Source organism: Carcharhinus amblyrhynchos, unplaced genomic scaffold (genome assembly GCF_965287045.1).
Source record: "Carcharhinus amblyrhynchos unplaced genomic scaffold, sCarAmb.v2.hapA scaffold_924, whole genome shotgun sequence".
Lineage (NCBI taxonomy): Eukaryota > Metazoa > Chordata > Chondrichthyes > Carcharhiniformes > Carcharhinidae > Carcharhinus > Carcharhinus amblyrhynchos.
In genome coordinates this window covers 21,962-44,614 of record NW_027650664.1, presented here as the reverse complement: position 1 = coordinate 44,614, position 22,653 = coordinate 21,962, and the positions used below count along the sequence as shown (strand labels likewise).

At 49.5% G+C, this 22,653-nt stretch overlaps 1 protein-coding gene across 1 annotated transcript; it reads right to left on the bottom strand.

The window, feature by feature from the left end:
* Window positions 1-1,576: 1,576 nt before the first annotated feature.
* Window positions 1,577-21,409, bottom strand: LOC145340315 (creatine kinase M-type). Its single transcript, XM_080184766.1, has 8 exons — window positions 21,301-21,409; window positions 16,495-16,707; window positions 12,156-12,310; window positions 10,852-10,984; window positions 7,233-7,404; window positions 5,144-5,267; window positions 3,806-3,995; window positions 1,577-1,990 (listed from the first exon to the last, which is right to left on the bottom strand). Exons 2-8 carry the CDS (start codon window positions 16,685-16,687, stop codon window positions 1,812-1,814), a joined length of 1,146 nt encoding a protein of 381 aa, XP_080040892.1. The 5' UTR covers window positions 16,688-16,707; window positions 21,301-21,409; the 3' UTR covers window positions 1,577-1,811.
* Between the last annotated feature and the right edge of the window lie 1,244 nt (window positions 21,410-22,653).

Sequence of the window (22,653 nt, the reverse complement as noted above, 5' to 3'; positions counted from 1 at the left end):
GGGTGCTCCGGTTTCCTCCCACAGTCCAAACATTTGATTTTGATTTATTATTGTCACACGTATTAACGTACAGCGAAAGGTATTGTTTCTTGCGCGTTCTACAGACAAAACGTACAAGCGGTTGTTGGATAGGCACCTGGAGCACTCCAGAATGATGGGGAGTGGGATAGCTTGATCTTGGGTTTGGACAAGGCTCGGCACAATGTCAAGGGCCTGTACTGTGCCGTACCGTTCTATGTTTCTATACCGTTCATAGAGAAGGAAAGGAGAGGGTGCAGAATGTAGTGTTACAGTCACAGCGAGGGGTGCAGAGAAAGATCAGCTTAACGCGAGGTAGGTCCATTCAAAAGTCTGACAGCAGCAGGGAAGAAGCTGTTCTTGAGTCGGTTGGTACGTGACCTCAGACTTTTGTATCTTTTTTCGGACGGAAGGAGGTGGAAGAGAGAATGTCTGAGGTGTGTGTGGGGTCTTTGATTACGCTGACTGCTTTTCCGAGGCAGCGGGAAGTGTAGACAGAGTCAATGGATGGGAGGCTGGTTTGTGTGATGGATTGGGCTACATTCATGACCTTTTGTAGTTCCTTGCGGTCTTGGGCAGAGCAGGAGTCATATCATGTGTGGGTTAGGTATATTAGTCATGATAAATTGTCCCTTAGTGTCCAAAGATGTGCAGGTTAGGTGGATTGGCCGTACTAAATTGCCCCTTAACCTGGATATCTTTGGACATTAAGGGACAGTTTAGCTTGGCCAGTCCACATAACCTGCATATCTTTGGAGACTATATGGATTGGCCATGCTAAATTGTCTCTTTGTCCAAAGATGTGCAGGTTAGGGAGTAAATGAGTGGGGTTTTCTGGGGCTAGGGCAGGGAGTGGGCCTGTGTGGGATGCTCTGTCGGTACAGACGGGCTGAATAGCCTCCTACTGCATTGTAGGGATTTGATGAAGACTCAAAGAGATGTAGTAACAGTCATACTGAGATCGCCGTCTTTCAGGTGGAGTCGAACACATAAGTCAAAGTTGTTTGAGTTGCTTCAATTAACCAAGGTGGGGGTGGTCAATATGCATTGAAAATTCCACAATATTGTGGGTTAAAATGATCGGGATGGAACAAAGGAGCTGCTATATTGACTGACAATAATAAAATGACCAACAATAACAACATGGCTATCGTTGTTGTCTATCAATGTGGCAGCCATTTTGTTGTTGGCCATCAATGTGGCAGCCATTTTGTTGTTGGCCATCAATGTGGCAGCCATTTTGTTGTTGGCCATCAATGTGGCAGCCATTTTGTTGTTGGCCATCAATGTGGCAGCCATTTTGTTGTTGGCCATCAATGTGGCAGCCATTTTGTTGTTGGCCATCAATGTGGCAGCCATTTTGTTGTTGGCCATCAATGTGGCAGCCATTTTGTTGTTGGCCATCAATGTGGCAGCCATTTTGTTGTTGGCCATCAATGTGGCAGCCATTTTGTTGTTGGCCATCAATGTGGCAGCCATTTTGTTGTTGGCCATCAATGTGGCAGCCATTTTGTTATTGTCCAGTCTGCCCTATGGATACAAGACAAGAGACTGAGGATTTGGGGCCGTGCTTTATTGATGTGTCGTTAATGTTAAGAGATGTATGGTAACTCTTCCACACGATGGAGCCATTCTTCCATTCTGCCGACAATGTTATCCTTATTTGTAGCGACACAAGCCAGTGGCCAGGTAGTATGAGTAAGAAGCTCTCGCCAAAAGTTCAAAGTTCGTGACCTGTGATGTCCCCAGGCTGCTCAGAGTTCTTCCTTCTTCCCGCTGTGACTTTGTTGTGTTTACTTCTGGGCTGGCATCAGGTCGTCGATGCTCTTTCCTTTCTCCAAACGCTTCTCCATCTCAATCATCAACTTCACACCATCCACCACCATCTGGACCTGCTCCACCTCGGAGAAGCCCAGGCGGTCAGCGTTGGAGATATCATAGACGCTGCCAACGGCCTCGGTGTCAACACCGCCTGGAGGGACAGAGGAAAACAATTATGGACCACTCACCAAATTAACTGACCAATCGCACCAGGGGGCCTTCCATACCTTATCGCTACTCCCAACATCCCTCAGTGCTTCACGCGTCCTAACTCCCCTGGGTAACAAGGGAACTTTTGTTTCATGTATGTCAATGTGGCAGCCGTTTTGTTAGCGTCGGTCAAAGTGGCAGCCATTTTGATGTTGTCAGCCAATGAAACAGCCATTTTGTTAGCGTTGGTCAAAGTGGCAGCCATTTTGTTGTCAGTCCATGATAGATATGTTGTTATTGTTGATAATTTTATTCTTGTCAGACAATATAGCAGCCATGTTGTTGTTGTCAGTCAAATGACAGCCATTTTGTTATGGTCCGTCAATGTGGCAGCCATTTTGTTATTGTCCATCAATGTGATAGCCGCCATGTTATTGTCAGACATGGCAGCCATTTTGTTAATGGCAGCCATTTTGTTCATGTTGGCCAATATGGCAGCGAAATACATCTGTCAAGCAGCGGTGAGACGAATGCTTGTTTCATCTCTGTTGTCCGTGGTGTTTGAGGAGGTGAGATTTAAGATGGTGGGAGACTATTCTGCCCCAGAGTCGGACAGACCATGCAGCTCGGTACCATGTTGCTTTGGGAGGTCTGTTACGCTCATTACTGAGCTGAGCAAAGTCAAAAGTGCCAAAGGCATGAGAATATAAAATGTTTGAATCGACCTTGTAACCCTTAGCGGTACCTCACTTCCATCCAGAATAATCAGTGTTGGCAATTGAATCAAACCCACTAGCTGGACTACAGTCCTCTCCTCGCCCACCAGGAACGGGGTATAGGAGGAGAGACTCAGTTGGCTAGGATTATGTTCGCTGGAGTTCAGAAGAGTGAGAGGGGATCTGATAGAAATGTATAAAATTCTAACAGGGTAGATTCAGAAAGAATGTTCCCCATGGTGGGGGGAGTCCAGAATTAGGGGTCATAGTTTGAGGATAAGGGGGTAAACCTTTTAGGACTGAGGTGAGGAGAAATTTCTTCACCCAGAGGGTGGTGGAATTCACTCCCACAGAAAGTAGTTGAGGCCAAAACATTGTCTGATTTCAAGAAGGAATAGATATAGCTCTTGGGGCTAAAGGGATAGGGGGGAAATGGGGGAAACGGGGGTGGGAATTCAATGATTGGCTTCAAAAGCCAAAGGCATCCAATTAAAACAAAATGATTCATGGAATCATAGAATGCCATCAGTGCAGAAGGAGGCCATTTGGCCCATTGAGCCTGCACCAACCTCAATCCTACCCAGGCCCTGTCCCCGTAACACCACATATTTATTAAAAGGGGCAATTTAGCATGGCCAATCCACCTAACCTACACATCTTTGGACACTAAGGGGCAATTTAGCCTTTGGACACTAAGGGGCAATTTAGCATGGCCAATCCACCTAACCTAGACATCTTTGGACACTAAGGGGCAATTTAGCATAGCCAATCCCCCTAACCTACACATCTTTGGACACTAAGGGGCAATTTAGCATAGCCAATCCGCCTCATCTGCATGCCTTTGGATTGTGGGAGGAAACCGGAGCATCCAGAGGAAACCCACGCAGACATGGGGAGAATGTGCAGACCCTGCACAGACCCAAGCCGGGAGTCGAACCCAGCTTCCTGGCGCTGTGAGGCAGCAGTGCTAACCACTGTGCCACTGTACTGCCCTAAGGGTCACTGAGTAATGGAAGGAGGGGGTGCGACGATGTCAACCGGAGACCCTGAGCCAACAGAGAGCAGGGGCGCGCTGGGAGTTTGTGCCAAGCGGGCCTTACCTGTGCCACGTTTCTGCAGCCTTGTCCTCTTGAGGACCTCGTCGAACTTCGGGTGCTTGCACAGGTGGGGGATCTTGACGTGGACACCGCCACGCAAGCCAGTGCCCAGGTTAGAGGGGCAGGTCAGGACATATCCCAGATGTTCGTTCCACATGAAACCACGACCAGCTTTGATGAAAAGGTCTTCAATCTACAGCGGGCGAGAGGGTTGAGACTGTTAACAACGAGGTCCGCGTAATCGGCCAGCAGAGGGAGAGACCATGCGGCCCAATTAGTCCATGCTGGCGTTCGTGTAGCCTTCTTCATAGAATCCCTACAGTGCAGAGAGAGGCCCTTCGGCCCATCGAGTCTGCACCAAACACAATCCCACCCAGGCCCTACCCCCATATCCCTACATATTATCCCCACTAATCCCTCTAACCTACACATCCCTGGACACTAAGGGGCAATTTCTTAGCACAGCCAATCAACCTAACCCGCACATCTTTGGACTGTGGGAGGAAACCCACGCAGACACGAGGAGAATGTGCAAACTCCACACACAGACAGTGACCCGAGCCGGGAATCGAACCCAGGACCCTGGAGCTGTGAAGCAGCAGTGCTAACCCACTGTGCTACCGTGCCGCCCAGAGAACCCGGGAGGAGGTTCTAGGTGTTTCCTTATCGCTTCCTCCTTCATCCTGGGCAAGAAACGCACCCCCCCCCACCGCCCAATCTCTTTGCCCTCTGCAATTTTCTCTATTTTGAAGGGAGGGGGGAAGGTTGGCGAGAGATTTGAAACAGGCGTACAAGGTTACGATTGATTTAGTTTGACATGAGCCGGGATTTTCCGATCTCGCTGCTGCCAGCGAGAATGGAAAATTTGGCGCCCAGACAAAACCCCCCCATCCCCTCCGGCGGGATTGGAGAATCCCGGCCCAGAGGAGAATTGTGGACATTGGCCGACAATGCAAGAACCAGCGCAGATTGGGTAAGAGACACAGAGGGGGGGGGTGCGGTGAGGATCTGAGGAAGACACCGTTACACGGTGAGGGGGGGGTAATGCACTGGGATTCGCTGCCACCCCCAACAAGGGGAAGCAGAGACAATGACCAATTTTCAGATCAGACGGGTATAAAGTGGCAGAGCGATAGAGCGGGGGAAATGGGACCGAATGCTCTCCGGAGAGCCAGCAGGGGCTAGGACGGGCTGAATGGCCTCCTTCTGTGCCGTAACCGGCCGAGAGCGTTGGTTAGTACCTCAGCTGGCATGACGGTACTCTGGCCCAGCGCCCGTGGGGACCAGCGTACAGGAACGAAGAGGACCTGGTCATAAAACACGATAACAGATGGTCCTTACCGTCTTCAGGCCCACACAGAAACGTCTGAAAACCTCCTTCATGTTGCCACCTTTCTGCATGGAGATGACTCGGAGGTGATCTTCCTCGTTGACCCACACCAAGAAGGTTTTGTTGTCGTTGTGCCTTCATTTCCAAAGCAAAAAGACACATTCAAGTGTTGGAAGAGTTGATGAACCATAGGTAAACCTCACAGCCTTTCACCCCCCCATGCCCTTTCACCCCCCAACGCCCTTTCACCCCCCAACGCCCTTTCAACACAAGGGCTCATCTCCTGGCAACCACGAAGGGGAGGCTGCCAACATTTCTCTCAGCGATGAGAAGGCCCACGCCCACACTTCCTCAATCTTGAACTTTGAACCCTTTCTCCTTTCAAAGCCTCTACGCCCCCCTCCCAGTCTCAACATGGACGCTCCTCTTCAGGCCCCCTTACCGACCGTGGACACCTTCAACAGCAACTCGCGCTCACCCGCAATGAGTACCCACATCATGGGGAGGTTGGCGCTGAGGGCCCAAGGCTATGGACCATAACTCTGACACCTTTAGTGGGTGGCCCTAATGAAAAGAATCCCTCGGGCATTTCAATGAGTTAAGATGGAAAGGTTGGGTCTCCTTTCTGGATACCAGTCACTGAAAGAAAGTGGGCAGATACAGCGAGCTGATAGGAAGGCCAATGGTTATGTTGGCTCCCATTGCAAGAGGATTTGAGTACAGGAACAAGGATGTCTTACTGTAGCTGTACAGGGCCTTGGTGAGACTGCATCTGGAGCATTGTGTACACTTTTCATAGAATCCCTACAATGAAGAAGGAGGCCATTCAGCCCATTGAGTCTGCACTGACAACAATCCCACCCTATCCCCATAACCCCATGTATTTACCTTGATAATCCCTCTGACACTAAGGGGCAATTTAGCATGGCCAATCCACCTAACCTGCACATCTTTGGACACTAAGGGGCAATTTAGCATGGCCAATCCACCTAACCTACACATCTTTGGACACTAAGGGACAATTTAGCATGGTCAATCCACCTAACCTACACATCTTTGGACACTAAGGGACAATTTAGCATGGCCAATCCACCTAACCTGCACATCTTTGGACACTAAGGGACAATTTAGCATGGCCAATCCACCTAACCTGCACATCTTTGGACACTAAGGGACAATTTAGCATGGCCAATCCACCTAACCTGCACATCTTTGGACACTAAGGGGCAATTTAGTATGGCCAATCCACCTAACCTGCACATCTTTGGACACTAAGGGGTAATTTAGCATGGCCAATTCAACTAACCTGCACATCTTTGGACTTTAAGGGGTACTTTACCATGGCCAATCCACCTAACCTACATCTTCAGACTGTGGGAGGAAGCTGGAGCAGCCGGAGGAAACCCATACAGACACGGGGAGAGTGTGCAAACTCCACACAGACAGTCACCCAAGGCCAAAATCGAACCTGGGTCTCTGGTGCTGTGAGGCAGCAGTGCTAACCACTGGGCCACCATGCCTCTTTACCTCAGAAAACTCATTCACAAGTGGAATGGGAAGAATTTGGGACTCACTCCCGCAGGGACTGAGGGAGAATGTGGGACTCGCTCCCACTGGGAGTGGGGAGAATGTGGGACTCGCTCCCACTGGGAGTGGGGAGAATGTGGGACTCGCTCCCACGGGGAGTGGGGAGAATGTGGGACTCGCTCCCACTGGGAGTGGGGAGAATGTGGGACTCGCTCCCACTGGGAGTGGGGAGAATGTGGGACTCGCTCCCACTGGGAGTGGGGAGAATGTGGGACTCGCTCCCACTGGGAGTGGGGAGAATGTGGGACTCGCTCCCACGGGGAGTGGGGGAGAATGTGGGACTCGCTCCCACTGGGAGTGGGGAGAATGTGGGACTCGCTCCCACGGGGAGTGTTTTGGGGTGAGTAGTGTGGACGCGTTTAAGATAAGGATGAGGGAGATGAACAGAGGGATAGATAGGCAGAGGGGGATGAGAGAATAGACATCGAGTTTAAACAATCGTGTGGTTCCCGTTGGCGCGACCACTCTGTCTCTGCGTGGTGAATTCCAGCGAACGTATTGGCGATGACTTACCAGATCCCTCTTCCATCGGGCCAATCACGAGCCATGCCAGAGGCAAGGAGCAGTGGGGAGACGGGCTTGTCAAACAGGAAGTGGTCATCGATCAGCTGTTGCTGCTCTGCGTCGGTCATGCCGGACAGGGGGTAATATTTACCCTTCAGCTCGCCAGTCAAGGTGCCCAAGGCTGCCAGAGGAGGTTCAGACGTTAAAACGCGGGCGAAAGGCGGCGCCATAGAAACAGACTCTCAATCTCTCGCTACGAAGGAGCGGGAATGTCATCGAGTTATAGAACCCCTACCCTGCAGGAGAAGGCCATTCAGCCCATTGAGTCTGCACCGATCACAATCCCACCAAGGCTCTCTCCCCATAACCCCACACATTTACCCTGCTAATCCACCTGACACTAAGGGACAATTTAGCATAGCCAATCCCCCTAACCTGCACATCTTTGGATACTAAGGGGCAATTTAGCATGACCAATCCACCTAACCTGCACATCTTTGGATACTAAGGGGCAATTTAGCATGACCAATCCACCTAACCTGCACATCTTTGGATACTAAGGGGCAATTTAGCATGACCAATCCACCTAACCTGCACATCTTTGGATACTAAGGGGCAATTTAGCATGACCAATCCACCTAACCTGCACATCTTTGGATACTAAGGGGCAATTTAGCATGACCAATCCACCTAACCTGCACATCTTTGGATACTAAGGGACAATTTAGCATGGCCAATCCACCTAACCTGCACATCTTTGGATACTAAGGGGCAATTTAGCATGACCAATCCACCTAACCTGCACATCTTTGGATACTAAGGGGCAATTTAGCATGACCAATCCACCTAACCTGCACATCTTTGGACTGTGGGAGGAAACCCACACAGAATGTGCAAACTCCACACAGACAGTGACCCAAAGCCGGAATTGTACCCGTGCCCCTGGCGCAGTGAGGCAGCAGTGCCAGCCTCTGTGTTATATTCCTGGTTAATCAAAACAATAATGCCCATCCCCAATTGCCCCCTCAGATGTTGGCGGTGAGCCACCTTCTTGAACCCGTTTTCCAGTCCCGCGCGGTGTAGGTACACCCACAGCGCTGTTAGGGAGGAAGTTCCAGGATTCTGACGGGGAAGGAGCTGGCGACAAACTTCCAGGTCAGGATGGTGAGTGACTCGGAAGGAGAGGGACAGAGAGTAGGTAATACCCCCTTCGCGCATCGGTCACTGAAAGTAAGCGCGCAGGTACAGCAGGCAGTAAGGCAGGCAATAAATGTGTTAGCCTTCATTGAGAGAGGTTTTGAGTTTAAAAATGTTTTACTGCAATTGTGTAGGGTTTCGATGAGGCCACACCTGGAGTAGTGTGAGCAGTTTTGGTCTCTTTATCTGAAGAAGGATGTCCTCGCTATAGAGGGAGCGCGGAGAAAGTTTACCAGGCTGATTCCTGGGGTGGCGGGTCTGTCTTATGAGGGAGAGACTGAGTTGGTTAGGATTATATTCAGTGGAGTTTAGAGAGGGATCTCTCATAGAAACTTATAAAATTCTAACAGGATTAGATTCAGAAAGAATTTCCCGATGGTGGGGGAGAGTCTACTAATGTTTTTCTCTTTTATATTCACAGGTTTTAAGTCAGTCCGCCTTGTTGTCCAACGAGGGGCATACACGCGATGGGTCTTACTTGGGCTGCTCTTGGATGTTTGGAGAATAGCCTAGTACTTCATGTTGTTAGTGTGTGCTTAAACTGGATACTGGGCAACATGACAGCTCAGTGACTATCACTGATTGCTGTGCAGATACATGGATTTGGGTCGGTTGTCTGTGGGAGTTTGCACATTCTCCCCGTGCTTGCGTGGGTTTTCTCCGGGTGCTCCGGTTTCCTCCCACACCCCAAAGATGTGCTCTTAGGCTGATTGGAGGTAATAAATTGTCCCTAAATTAGTTTCCCTCAATGTGGAGTGCGATCGGCGTAGATAGGGGTCATGGGTGGAGGGGGGACTGGTAGTGTTGGGGTGGCAGCGCGGGGCGGCAGCGCGGGGCGCGTTGGGCCCGGGGGGGGTCTGTTTCCCGGGCTGTTCTTGTTCTTTGAGTCCAGAACAAGGGTCACAGTTTGAGGATAAGGGGTAGGACTGAGGTGAGGAGAAATTCCTTCACCCAGAGGGTGGAGAATGTGTGGAATTCACTCCCACAGAAAGTAGTTGAGGCCAAAACACTGTGTGATTTCAAGAAGAAATTAGATATCGCTCTTGGGGCTAAAGGGATCGAGGGATATGGGGGGGGGCAGAGGGGGGATCAGGATATTGAATTCGATGATTAGAATTCGCTAGCGATTAGCGGAGCAGGATTGAAGGGCCAAATGGTCTACTCCTGCTTCTAATTTCTTTATTTCTTTGTATATGTGGACTCGCTACCCGTGTTTCATTGGGTGGTGAAGGGGGGGGGTTGGTGATGGGTGGGGGGGTTGGTGAAGGGTGGGGGGGTTGGTTGGTGAAGGGTGGGTTGGTGAAGGGTGGGGGGGGGTTGGTGAAGGGTGGGGGGGTTGGTTGGTGAAGGGTGGGTTGGTGAAGGGTGGGGGGGTGGGTTGGTGAAGGGTGGGGGGGGGTTGGTGAAGGGTGGGGGGGTGGGTTGGTGAAGGGTGGGTTGGTGAAGGGTGGGGGGGGGTTGGTGAAGGGTGGGGGTTGGTTGGTGAAGGGTGGGTTGGTGAAGGGTGGGGGTGGGTTGGTGAAGGGTGGGGGGGTTGGTGAAGGGTGGGGGGGTGGTGGATGGGAGGTGGGGGGGTTGGTTGGGAAGGGTGGGGGGGTGGGTGGTGGAGGGTGGGGGGTGGGTTGGTGGGGGTGGGGGGGGGTTGGTGGGGTGGGGTGGGTTGGTGAGGGTGGGGGGGTCTGGTGAAGGGTTGGGGGGGTCGGTGAAGGGTTGGGGGGTCGGTGAAGGGTTGGGGGGGTCGGTGAAGGGTGTGGGGGTCGGTGAAGGGTGGGGGGGGTCGGTGAAGGGTGGGGGGGGTCGGTGAAGGGTTGGGGGGGTCGGTGAAGGGTTGGGGGGGTCGGTGAAGGGTTGGGGGGGTCGGTGAAGGGTTGGGGGGGTCGGTGAAGGGTTGGGGGGGTCGGTGAAGGGTTGGGGGGGTCGGTGAAGGGTTGGGGGGGTCGGTGAAGGGTTGGGGGGGTCGGTGAAGGGTTGGGGGGGTCGGTGAAGGGTTGGGGGGGTCGGTGAAGGGTTGGGGGGGTCGGTGAAGGGTTGGGGGGGGTCGGTGAAGGGTTGGGGGGTCGGTGAAGGGTTGGGGGGGTCGGTGAAGGGTTGGGGGGTCGGTGAAGGGTTGGGGGGGTCGGTGAAGGTTGGGGGGGTCGGTGAAGGGTGGGGGGGGTGAAGGGTGGGGGGGTCGGTGAAGGGTGGGGGGGTCGGTGAAGGGTTGTGGGGGGTCGGTGAAGGGTTGGGGGGGGTTGGTGAAGGGTTGGGGGGTCGGTGAAGGGTGGGGGGGGGGGGCGTGGGGGTAAAGAGAGAAACCACTAATTGCCAAAATGAGAATTCTACTTTGCATCTAAAGTGGGCGAGTGAGCAATGGTTAACTTTCCCCAGCTGCTATCAGCGACACCCCCCCCCCCCCCGCCCCCCCCCCCCCAACCCCCCACCGCCGACCTACCGTCAATGCAAAGCTTCTCCACCAGGCGGCGCTCCCCGCGGCTGCAGTGGGGAGGCAGGGCGATCCCCTTGATGCTGCGGCCAGTTCGGACACGGCTGCTCAGGACGTAGTTGGGGTCCAGGTCATCGCCGCCCTGCGCAGGGGTCAAAGGGAGCCAGGTCAGCCGAGGGAGACACCCGAGACGCTGGAAACGAGGAGCCGCAGAAGGCCGCTCGGCCCTTCGAGCCTGCCCCCCCCCCCACCCCACCATGCATTCTGGCCGTGGCAAACCATTCCAACCTCATTTCAAAGAACAACACAGCACGGCAAACAGGCCCCAACCAGCCCATTCTAACATTGTGAGTGCCCTTTTGTCTACACCTATTGGACTCCACAATAAAGGAACCGTAACTAGATGGAGAGACGACTAATTTAGGGACAATTTGTTACACCAATCAGCCTCAGAGCACGTTTTTGGGGGTGCGGGGGAACCGGAGAAAACCCACGCAAGCACGGGGAGAATGCGCAAACTCCCACAGACACCGGCCCAAATCCATGTATCGGCACAGCAAACGGTCACTGAGCTGTCGTGTTGCCCGTCAGTTGGTCCAGTTTAAGCGTACACTAACGACGTGAAGCACTGGGCAACTCTCGAAACATCCAAGAGCAGCCCTCGTACGACCCACCGCGTGTCTGCCCCTCGTTGGACAACAAGGCGGACCGACTGTCCGAGATTCTGGGCTTTACCAATCGAGGAAACAGAAATTTATGTCTCTTTATTCTCTCACGGGACACGGGTGTCTCTGGCTGGGCCCAGCATTTATTGCCCATCCCTCGTTGCCCCTTGGAGGGCAGTTGAGAGTAAACTCCATTGCTGTGGCTCTGGAGTCACATGTAGGCCAGACCGGGGTAAGGACGGCAGATTTCCTTCCCTAAAGGGAACCAGATGGGGTTTTTCTGACAATGGGTCATCAGTAGATTTTTTATTATTGAATCCAAACTGCCGTGGTGGGATTCGAACCCGGGTCCTCAGAACATTCGCTGAGTTTCTGGATTAATAATCCAGCGATAATACCACTAGGCCATCAGTGGGGAACCTCCAAGTGGTGGTGTTCCCTATACGTCTACTGCCCTCGACCTTCTAGATGGTAGAGGCCGTGTCGAGTATTTTGCCAGTTGGGCAGAATGGCCTTCCGCTGTGCTGCTAAACTCTACACGAGTCAAGAAAGCGAGGCCAATCGCCCCAGATTCTGTTCATTTGCTGCTGTCCTGGTCCACATTGGCTCTTTTCTTCCCATTCTGCCCTCCCGTAACCCATGACAAACCTTCAGATTCTCGTGGTTCAGATCAGTCTTGTGCTTATCCGTTGGTTTGTAGCCACCATGACGATCTTGAATGACGGGGTCGAACAGTGCCTTGAAGACGTCGTAGGATTCCTCATCCCCGGCTACACAGCCCACAGTCATGATGAAGGGATGACCTGGAGGACACCAATAAGACGCCATTATATGTGAGATGGTCTCATCATAATGTGCAGCGCTAAAATATTTATAGGATCAAGAGAAACGAGAGTAATGGGCAGCGCTAACAACTAACAAAGAACAACACAGCATGGGAAACAGGCCCTTCGGCCCAACGAGCCCGCACCGCCCTCCTCTACCTATGACCTTTGTCTACGCCTATTGGGGAAGATTGAGGGGAAGACTAATTTAGGGACAATTTGTTCCACCAATCAGCCTAAGGGCACGTTTTTGGGGGCGTGGGAGGAAACCGGAGCACCCGGAGAAAACCCACGCAAGCACGGGGAGAATGCGCAAACTCCCAAAGACACCGGCCCAAATCCATGTATCTGCACAGCGATAGTCACTGAGCTGTCATCTTGCCCGTCAGTTGGTCCAGTTTAAGCGTACGCTAATGACGTGAAGCACTCGGCAACTCTCGATACATCCAAGAGCAACCCCTGTGTTGTTCTTTGAAATGGCAGCTGGAATTTAATCCAGTTAAATGCGAAGTGCTGCATTTTGGTAGAACTAATGTAAGGGGGGTAGTTATACAATAAATGGCAGAGCTATCAAGAGTATAGAAACACAGAGGGACCTGGGCGTGCAAGTCCACACATCCTTGAAGGTGGCAGCACAGGTGGAGAAGGTGGTGAAGAAGGCATGTGGCATGCTTGCCTTTGTAGGACAGGGTATAGAGTATAAAAATTGGCGTCTGATGTTACAGCTGTATAGAACGTTGGTTAGGCCACATTTGGAGTACTGCGTCCAGTGCTGGTCGCTACACTATCAGAAGGACGTGGAGGCTTTAGAGAGAGAGTGCAGAGGAGGTTTACCAGGATGTTGCCTGGTATGGAGGGTATTAGCCATGAGGAGAGATTGGGCAAACTGGGGTTGTTCTCCCTGGCAAGGCGGAGAATGAGGGGAGACCTAATAGAGGTGTATAAGGTGAAGGGTATGGATAGGGTGAACAGTGGGAAGCTTTTTCCCAGATCGGAGGTGACGATCACGAGGGGGTCACGGGGGAAGGGGGCGAGGTTTAACTCCGATATCAGAGGGACGTATTTTACACAGAGGGATTTGGGGGCCTGGAATGCACTGCCAAACAAGGTGGTGGAGGCGGACACACTGGGAATGTTTAAGACTTATCTTGGATAGCCACATGAACAGACTGGGAATGGAGGGATACAAATGAATGGTCTAGTTGGACCAATGAGCGGTGCAGGCTTGGAGGGCCGAAGGGCCTGTTTCCTGTGCTGTACTGTTCTTTGTTCTAAATAATATCCATTGCTTCCTGAAGCCTAGGTCTCAGGCAACTCTGACCTACACAAGAAAACCAGATACAATTTCAGCAGATCCTCTATCTCAACTCCTAAATCCTGTACTATCCTCATAATCCCTACATTCCCTTAGTATCCAGAAATCTATCGACTTTGGTCTTGAACATACTCGAAAGTGGAGCATCCTCAACTCCTTAGCGTGGAAAATTCTCAAGAGTCACAACTCTCTTGAGCGAAGAAATTTCTCCTTGTCTCATTCCGTCAATGACGACACCCTCTCCATCGTGTTCTAGATTCCCCAGCCAGGGGGAAAGACTTTCTCAACATCTATACTGTTAGCCTCTCAAGAATTTGATCTCCTTTAATGAGCTCATCTCTCAATTTTCTAATCTCTAGGGAATATGAACCTGGTCTACCCAATTGCACCTCATAGTACACTCCCCCTACGCCAGTTAACAAGAAGTCACCAAGTAATATTCGAGCCTCACAAGTGCTGGGCAATGAACATGCTGATAATTGTGAGTTATTTATATGTTATATACGTATAGAATATTGTTTTTTTTCTCTTTTTCAGCGGAATGTTTAAAATTCAGCTCTATGTTACAGACAGTCAGTGTGTCTGGGAAACAATCAGTTCAGATGCAGAGAGAGAAAGCAGGATGATTGTTCATTTTAGCCACACAGGGTGGAGATTTCCAGCTATGCTCACCCCAATATCCTGCCCAAGGTCAAAGGATCTTTGCATGGTCAGCATTCCGCCCGCCCGCTATGATTCCCGTGGCGGGCAAGATTGGAAAATTCAACCCATCGTCTTTCCTTAGGCTAGAGCTAATGGACTTTTGTTTATAGATGGAGACCTCCCGCAGAGTTTTGATGAAAGGAATGGAAGGTGGACTTAGGTAGGCAGGGTCATGTGATGATGTGGTTAATGGAAGGAGCTAGGTCTGTAGCAGAGAACCAGCCTTTTCTATTCTGGCTGGGAAGACAGAGGTTTTCTATAAGCTGCTCAAATGTATTCCCTCTGTCTCTTACAGAAGGTCTGCACTCATTATAGCAAGTATATTCACGGTTGCTAACTGTATTTAAAGTGGTGTTTGAGTCTGTAAGAAGAATGTTGCTTATTTGGAACTGAAACATTGATAAGTCAAATTCTTTTCATTTTTTAAATATTGTTCAACTGTTAATAGTTAAGCTGCTTCATTTGTTAGAGTTATATTTAAACAGTGTTATTAAATAAAGTTTGTTTTTACTATAAACTATCCCTAATTTATCAATGAATTGCTCCTGGACAGAAACATCTTACCCTCAAACTTAAGTCAAAATAGAAAAATTTTCAGAGTCCGGTCTGGCTTTCTAACTGGGGTTCCTGAGCCAGGACCCGAATACCATCTCCCACCAGAGAGAATCTAACCATCTCCCCTTGGCATTCACTGGCATTACCATCGCTGAATAGGGGAGGCAGTGGTGCAGTGGCATTGTCACTGGACTAGTAAACCAGAGACCCAGCATAATGCTGTGGGGAACCTGGATTCGAATCCCACCGTGGCGGATGGTGAAACTTGAATTGAATAAAAATCTAGAATTAAGAATGTCGATTGTGGTTAAAAACCCATCCGGTTCACTGATGCCCTTTAGGGAAGGAAATCTGCCGTCTTTACCCGGTCTGGCCTACATGTGACTCTACATCCATGCCCCTTCAAGAGGCAATTAGGGATGTGCAATAAATATTGGCAGCGATCCCCACGTTCCGTGAATGAATTAAAAAATAGAATTGCTCACTATCAACATTGGGTGGCATGGTGGCACAGTGGTTAGCATGGCTGCTTCACAGCTCCAGGGACCCGGGTTCGATTCCCGGCTCGGGTCACTGTCTGCGTGGAGTTTGCACATTCTCCTCGTGTCTGCGTGGGTTTCCTCCGGGTGCTCCGGTTTCCTCCCACAATCCAAAGATGTGTGGGTTAGGTTGATTGGCCGTGCTAAAATTGCCCTTAGTGTCCTGTGATGCGTAGGTTAGAGGGTAAATATGGGGGTAGGGCTTGGGTGGGATTGTGGTCGGTGCAGGCCCGATGGGCCGAATGGCCTCTTTCTGTGCTGTAGGAGTTCTAAGCCATCCTGGGGGTCGACCAGAAACTGAACTGGACCCAACCATATACATACTGAGGCTACCAGAGCAGATCGGTGGCTGGAAATCCTGCGGAGAGTAACTCACGTGCAGAGACTTGGGTGGGTGTAGCTGTTACTAGGGGGCATAACTATAAGGTTCATGGTGAGAGATATAGAGGGATGTCCGAGGTAGGGTCTTCACTCAGAGAGTGGTTGGGATGTGGAATGGACTGCCTGCTGTGATAGTGGAGTCGGACACTTTAGGAACTTTCAAACGGTTATTGGATAGGCACCTGGAGCACACCAGAATGATAGGGAGTGGGATGGCTTGATCTTGGGATTGGACACAACATTGGGGGCCTGTACCTGTGCTGTATGTTCTACTTCCTGACCCCCTCTGAAGCTTGACCACCATCCACAAGGCACAGGTCAGGAGAGTGGTGATTTTGTGGGACTCTTTGGAGCCAAGGTCATTGAGTGTCTATAAGACAGGGATAGCTAGGTTCTTGATTAATAAGGGGATCGAGGGTTATGGGGAAAAGGCAGGAGAATGGGGATGAGAAAAATATCAGCCGTGATTGAATGGCGTGGCAGACTTGAGGGGCCGAGTGGCCTCATTCTGCCCCTAAGTCTTATGGTCTTACGGTGATGGAGTACTCCCCAACTTGCCTGGATGGGCGCAACTCCCAACAACAATGGCATCACCCAGGACAAAAGTTGCCCCGCTTGTTGGGCACCCCATCCACAAGCGTCCCCTCCCTCCAGCAGCGACGGGCACTCACCTGGGTTGTCCACGCCAGTCTGGATCACATCGTCGAGGGTGAAGCCACTGGGGGTTTCCTTGTCCCGGAGCTGCTTGTAGATGGCGAGCGTCAAGGCCTTCGCCATGTGGTTGTTGTGCTTGGTGAGGTCGGGGAACTCAGCTTCCGCCGAGTAGTTCATCTTCCATTTGTTATGAGTGTTACCGAAAGGCATGATTGCGAATCGAGCAAGTCCTGAAAGACAGCAGAAGGAGGGCTCCGTCAACTCACCACGCCGCACAGCCACAAAACGCCTCATCAGAAGGAGCAGCAGGAGTAGGCCATTCGGCCCCTCGAGCCTGCCCCACCATTCATTAAGATCCAAGGATCGTAGAACCCTTACAGTGCAAAAGAGGCCATTCAGCCCATTGAGCCTGCACTGACTCTCTCTCACAGAGCATCTTTCCCAGGCCCTCTCCCTCCATCCTATCCCGCAACCCAACATATTCACAATGGCCAATCCACCTAACCTGAACATCTTTGGACACTAAGAGGCAATTTAGCATGGCCAATCCACCTAACCTGCACATCTTTGGACACTAAGGGGCAATTTAGCATGGCCAATCCATCTAACCTGAACATCTTTGGACACTAAGAGGCAATTTAGCATGGCTAATCCCACTAACCTACACATCTTTGGACACTAAGAGGCAATTTAGCATGGCTAATCCCACTAACCTGCACATCTTTGGACACTAAGGGGCAATTTACCATGGCCAATCCACCTAATCTGCACACCTTTGGACACTAAGGGGCAATTTACCATGGCCAATCCACCTAATCTGCACACCTTTGGACACTAAGGGGCAATTTAGCATGGCCAATCCCACTAACCTGCACATCTTTGGACATTAAGGGGCAATTTAGCATGGCCAATCCACCTAACCTGCACATCTTTAGACTGTGGGAGGAAACTGGAGCACCTGGAGAAAACCCACGCAGACACAGGGAGAACGTGCAGACTTCTGTGAACTACATCTCCTTCTGCCTCAGGGGCCTCTGCCGTCGGAGGGTCACTGTGGGATTTGAAAGCTCCCTCCCCCTCCCGCGGGGAGGCCTCGAGAAGGCGACACAGAATTCCAGGTCGGGCTTTTCAGCCTCCTCCCTCCTGGAATAAGGTTCGAATCCAGCCTCAGAAGCTTGAGAAGGTGGCACCGTGCAAGACACAGTGTGTCCAGCAGAGGGAGCACGATGCTACCTTTCTGGGTGCCAGCTCAGATATGGAGTCTACGTGCATCGGCAAGGCGATCTTGGGGTGCCTTTGTTGTCATAGGTGGGAAACACACGCAGCCAATTTACGCACAGCAAGCTCCCACACACAACAACGAGATGGTACCGGGGGAAGACAATGAGGTCCGCTCCGTGGGTTAAGGAGATGGGGTTATTGCTCGCACCCCAGCCCAGAGAGGCCCTTCGGCCCATCATGTAGGTGCCAGCCCCCAAGTACCAATCTATCTGAATCCCATTTCCCCCGCACTTGGTCCATACGCTTGGGCATTTCAACTGCTCATCTAAATATTTCTTAAATATTGTGAGGGTTGCCACGTCTACCATCCCTTTGTGGCAGCCAGTCCCTGACCCTCTGGGTGGGGACATTTCTCAAATCACCTCAAAATCTCCTGCCTCTTATCTTAGATCTTACCCCTCTGGTTTCAAACCCTTCTTCTGCTTTCTTTCTCCCCTATTTACTCTATGAATGGTCTGTAGAGGGCGCAAGAGCCAATACTTTTCACTATATCTCAGCAGATGTAACAACATAAGAAATAGGAGCAGGAGTCGGCCATCTAGCCCTTCGAGCCTGCCCCGCCATTCAATAAGATCATGGCTGATCTGAAGTGGATCTGTTCCACTTTCCCGCTTTCTCCCCTTAATTCCCTTGTCTATCAGAAACCTATCCACCCATAACTTAAATATATTTAGCGAGGTAGCCTCCACCACTTCAACGGGCAGAGAATTCCAGAGATTCACTACCCTTTGAGTGAAGAAGTTCCTCCTCAACTCCGATCTAAACTGCCCCCCCTTATCTTGAGGCTGTGCCCTCTAGTCCTGCTGTCTTTTCTAAGCGGGAAGAATCTCTCTACCTCTACCCTATCCATCCCCTTCATTATCTTATACGTCTCTATCAGATCCCCACTCATCCTTCTAAACTCCAACGAGTACAGACAATATGTGACAATAATAAATCAAATCTAATAAAACCACGCTATGAATGGCATGTTTTGTCTGTGTAGCACCCTAGAGACAATACTTTGCACCATATCCCAGTACGTGTGTGACAATAATAAATCAAATCAAATAAGGGGAACGATTTCTTCCTATCTACCCTCTCTATGTCCCTCAGAGTTTTGTACCCCTTGATCGGGGCCCCTCTCCCCCTCCGCTCCAGGGAAAACCACCCTATAATCCCCTGGCAACAGACTAGTGGTATGTTCCAGGAAAAGCTAGTTCTGAAACCAGATGCCTCAGTGCGCTGCTATGTGTGAGACTGGAGTTGGAATTCAGTGAATTGGAAAGTATACCCACCCTCCCCGGCATGAGTCACCATTGGATCTGGAAAATGCAACTTGCTTAAGAGTTTATTTAAGTAAGGTTTACGTTAACACTGCAATGAAGTTACTGTGAAATTCTGCTGGTTGCCACCCCTGTTCGGGCCAATGCACCCCAACCCGCACGTCTTTCAGACGCTAGGAGGAGACCCACGCAGACACGGGGAGGACGCGCAGACTCCGCACAGACAGCGACCCGAAGCCGGGACTCGAACCCGGGTCCCTGGCGGCTGTGAAGGCAGCAGCGCTGACCACTGCGCCGGCGACCGGGAGGTTTGTTCCCTACCATTTCCGATGGCTCTGAAGGGGGTGAGTTGACGTCTCCTCAACAGTCTGGCGAGTTGAAACATCTCAAATTAAAAAAGGGGGCGCAGGAGGGGACGAGAGAGGAAAGTTGCTTTGGGAACCTCGAACGCTGCAAACTCTGGCAAGGAACGGGAACTCAAGAGTTAAAAAAAAGACACACTTTCGGAATTTAAACACCAACGCACAGTGTGTAAAAATAAGTAGGGTGAAAATGCGGACATGTAGGGTGAAAATGCGGACATGTAGAATTTATATCAAATATAAATTAAAATTGAGAATTAATCAGTTCACACAATAATTGTTGGCAATATATTTATTCCAATTTATATCGTAAATATAAAGATTAATGTTAAATATAAATTAAAATTGAGAATTTAATCTATGCACAGATTAAGAATTGTTCATAATATATTTATTCCAATTTATATCGTAAATATAAAGATTAAAGTTAACTATAAATTAAAATTGAGAATTTAATCTGCGCGCTGATTAAGAATTGTTGATAATGTATTTATTCCAATTTATATCATAAACATAAAGATTAAGGTTAAGATATAAAGATTAAATTAAGATTGAGAATTAATCTGCTCACACAATAAGAATCTGTAATGACTTGAATTGAGGTTGGCCTATGAACCCCCTGATTAAGGAGCCCATTGATGGGTGAAGCACGGAGTCTTTGCCGTGTACTTAACCAGGCATGTCAGTTCCTCTGGCACTCCTGGAGGTAGACTGCTGACTGATGGCACTGCTGTTGGGATTGGAAATAAAGGGATTTTGGGTGAGGGGACTTCTGCCCCTGGAGACTTACTATAGAATTGATGACAAAATACTTATTGCAAATAATATTGTAATTATGAAGATTAAAGTTAACTATAAATTAAAATTGAGAATTAATCTGCTCACACAATAATTGTTGTCAATATGTTTATTCCAATTTGTAATATAAATATAAAGATTAAAGTTAACTATAAATTAAAATTGAGAATTAACCTGCTCAGATAGTAAGAATCATTGACAATCTATTTATTGCAATTTATATTGTAATATAAAGATTAAAGTTAAATACAAATTAATCTTAATTAACCTGCTCATACATTAAGAATCATTGACAATATATTTATTGCAATTTATATCGTAAATATAAAGATTAAAGCTAATACAAATTAAACTTGATTAACCTGCTCATACATTAAGAATCATTGACAATATATTTATTGTAATTTATATCGTAAATATACAGATTAAAGTTAAATACAAATTAATCTTAATTAATCTGCTCATACATTAAGAATCATTGACAATATATTTATTGCAATTTATGTCATAAATATAAAGATTAAAGTTAAATACAAATTAGACTTAATTAATCTGCTTGGATAGTAAGAGTCATTGACAATATACTAATTGTAATTTGCTTTGTAAATATAAAGATTAAAGTTAAATACAAATTAAACTAAATTAACTGGCTCACACAGTAAGAATTGTTGACAATATATTAATTACAATTTATATCGTAAATATAAAGATTAAAGTCGAACACATATTGAAATTGAGAATTAATCTGGCCACTGGTTAGGGAGTTATATTTTGCAATATGTTTTATAGAGAGATGCAGTTTATTTTTAAACTAGAATTGTTTCTTAAACTTTCCATTTGGAACTTTGCTTAGTCCAACTCGAGACAAGTTACTTTCTTTCTCTTAGATTGTGGCAGGAAGAAAAGTTTTTAAACTTATCAAATCCACGTTGTGCTGTCTCGGACATTAACAGCAGGTTCAGATCCCGAGGGCAAGTTTATTTTAAAACTGGAGAGAATGTTGTTTCTTGTTGTTACGATTTTTAAAAGCAAGGCTGAGAAGTGGGGGGGGGTTGCAATTTGTTGAGAGGGGGAGAGTGGCTGTGAGTTTCGATCCCTGCTCTCCGCTGCAGCTTACCTGGTTAAGACCAAAGTTTGCCGAGGTAACTGGCTCTGTCCTTCTGCGCTCCTCGCACCTGTCGCTGGAATAGGTGACCCAGGGCGACTGTAGCTACAGACGTCCCTTTTATACGCCACAACTTTCAGCGCCGCCTCCTTCTAACATGGTCAGGCGAGCCAAGTAGGGACTGAGGGAGTGCTCCAACCAGCTGTGAGCAAGCAGAGCAGACCTCCCCCCACCCCCCTTCCTCTGTCACTCCACCCAGCCACTGGCTGGCCCCCTCGCTCCCAGAATTGGACAGAGCCCGTCCTCCGATCTGCAAGGATCCTGTTTCCCCCCCCCCAACCCTCGCCGATGCGTTTTCAGCACAGACCTCCAAGCTTCACTTCCAGAAGCAGGGAATTAACAGCAGAGACCCGGAGGGGGGGGGTGGTGGGCAGAGGAGACACTTCACTGGATGGGAGGGCACATGTGGTCAAATCAGGTTAAACCACCTCCGGTCAGATCACCCCCCACGTCAAAGGCAAATGGGTAAACTATACCCATCTGGGACTCTGGCAACTTTAACCACTTGCTATGAATGAGGGAGGGGGTGATCTCGTTAAAGTGTTTTTTGTTTAAGTTTGTTTCTTAGTGTTGCAAGTAAGCTGACATTAACACTGCAATGAAGGCACTGTGAAAATCCCCTTTGTCACCACACTCCGGTTTGGGTACACTGAGGGAGAATTTAGTCTGGCCAATGCACGTCTTTCAGACTGTGGGAGGAAACTGGAGCACCCGGTGGAAACCCGCGCAGACATGGGGAGAACGTGCAGACTCTGCACAGACAGTGACCCGAGCCAGGATTCGAACCAGGGCCCCTGGCGTTGCGAGGCAGCAGCGCTAACCACTGTGCCACCATGTTGCCCCTGGTAGGTTTCCATCGTAAGCGTGAGCTATACCGCAGGAGGCCATTCAGCCCACTGAGCCTGCTCAGGGGAGGATTTTAGAAGTGATAATGTGGAGGGTTCTTTTAAAATAAAGAAGCAAATTACCGCGGATGCTGGAATCTGAAACAAAAGGGGAAAACGCTGGAAAATCTCAATAGGTTTGACAGCGTCTGTGGAGAGAGAATAGAGCCAGCGTTTCGAGTCTGGATAACCCTTTGTCAGAGCTGAAATGAAGGTTCATCTAGACTCGAAATGTTGGCTCTATTCTCTCTCCACAGATGCTGCCAGACCTGCTGAGATTTTTGAAGTTTCCTCAAAGTTCATTTTGTGGGATATGGATATCGCTGGCTGGGCCCAGCGTTCACTGCCCTTCCCTAATTGCCCCTTGAAAAGGTACTGGATGAGCTGCCTTCTTGAACCCATTACAGTCCCCGTGCAGTGT

What these genes read in the sequence shown, in the direction of transcription:
- LOC145340315 (XM_080184766.1), bottom strand. Translation starts at nt 16,687, where the DNA reads ATGCCTTTCGGTAACACTCATAACAAATGGAAGATGAACTACTCGGCG. An exon ending in TCTGTGTGGGCCTGAAGACG is followed by an intron (nt 3,996 to 5,143) that starts GTAAGGACCATC and finishes CGCCCGCTGTAG; the next exon opens with ATTGAAGACCTTTTCATCAA. An exon ending in GCTGCAGAAACGTGGCACAG is followed by an intron (nt 1,991 to 3,805) that starts GTAAGGCCCGCT and finishes CTGTCCCTCCAG; the next exon opens with GCGGTGTTGACACCGAGGCC.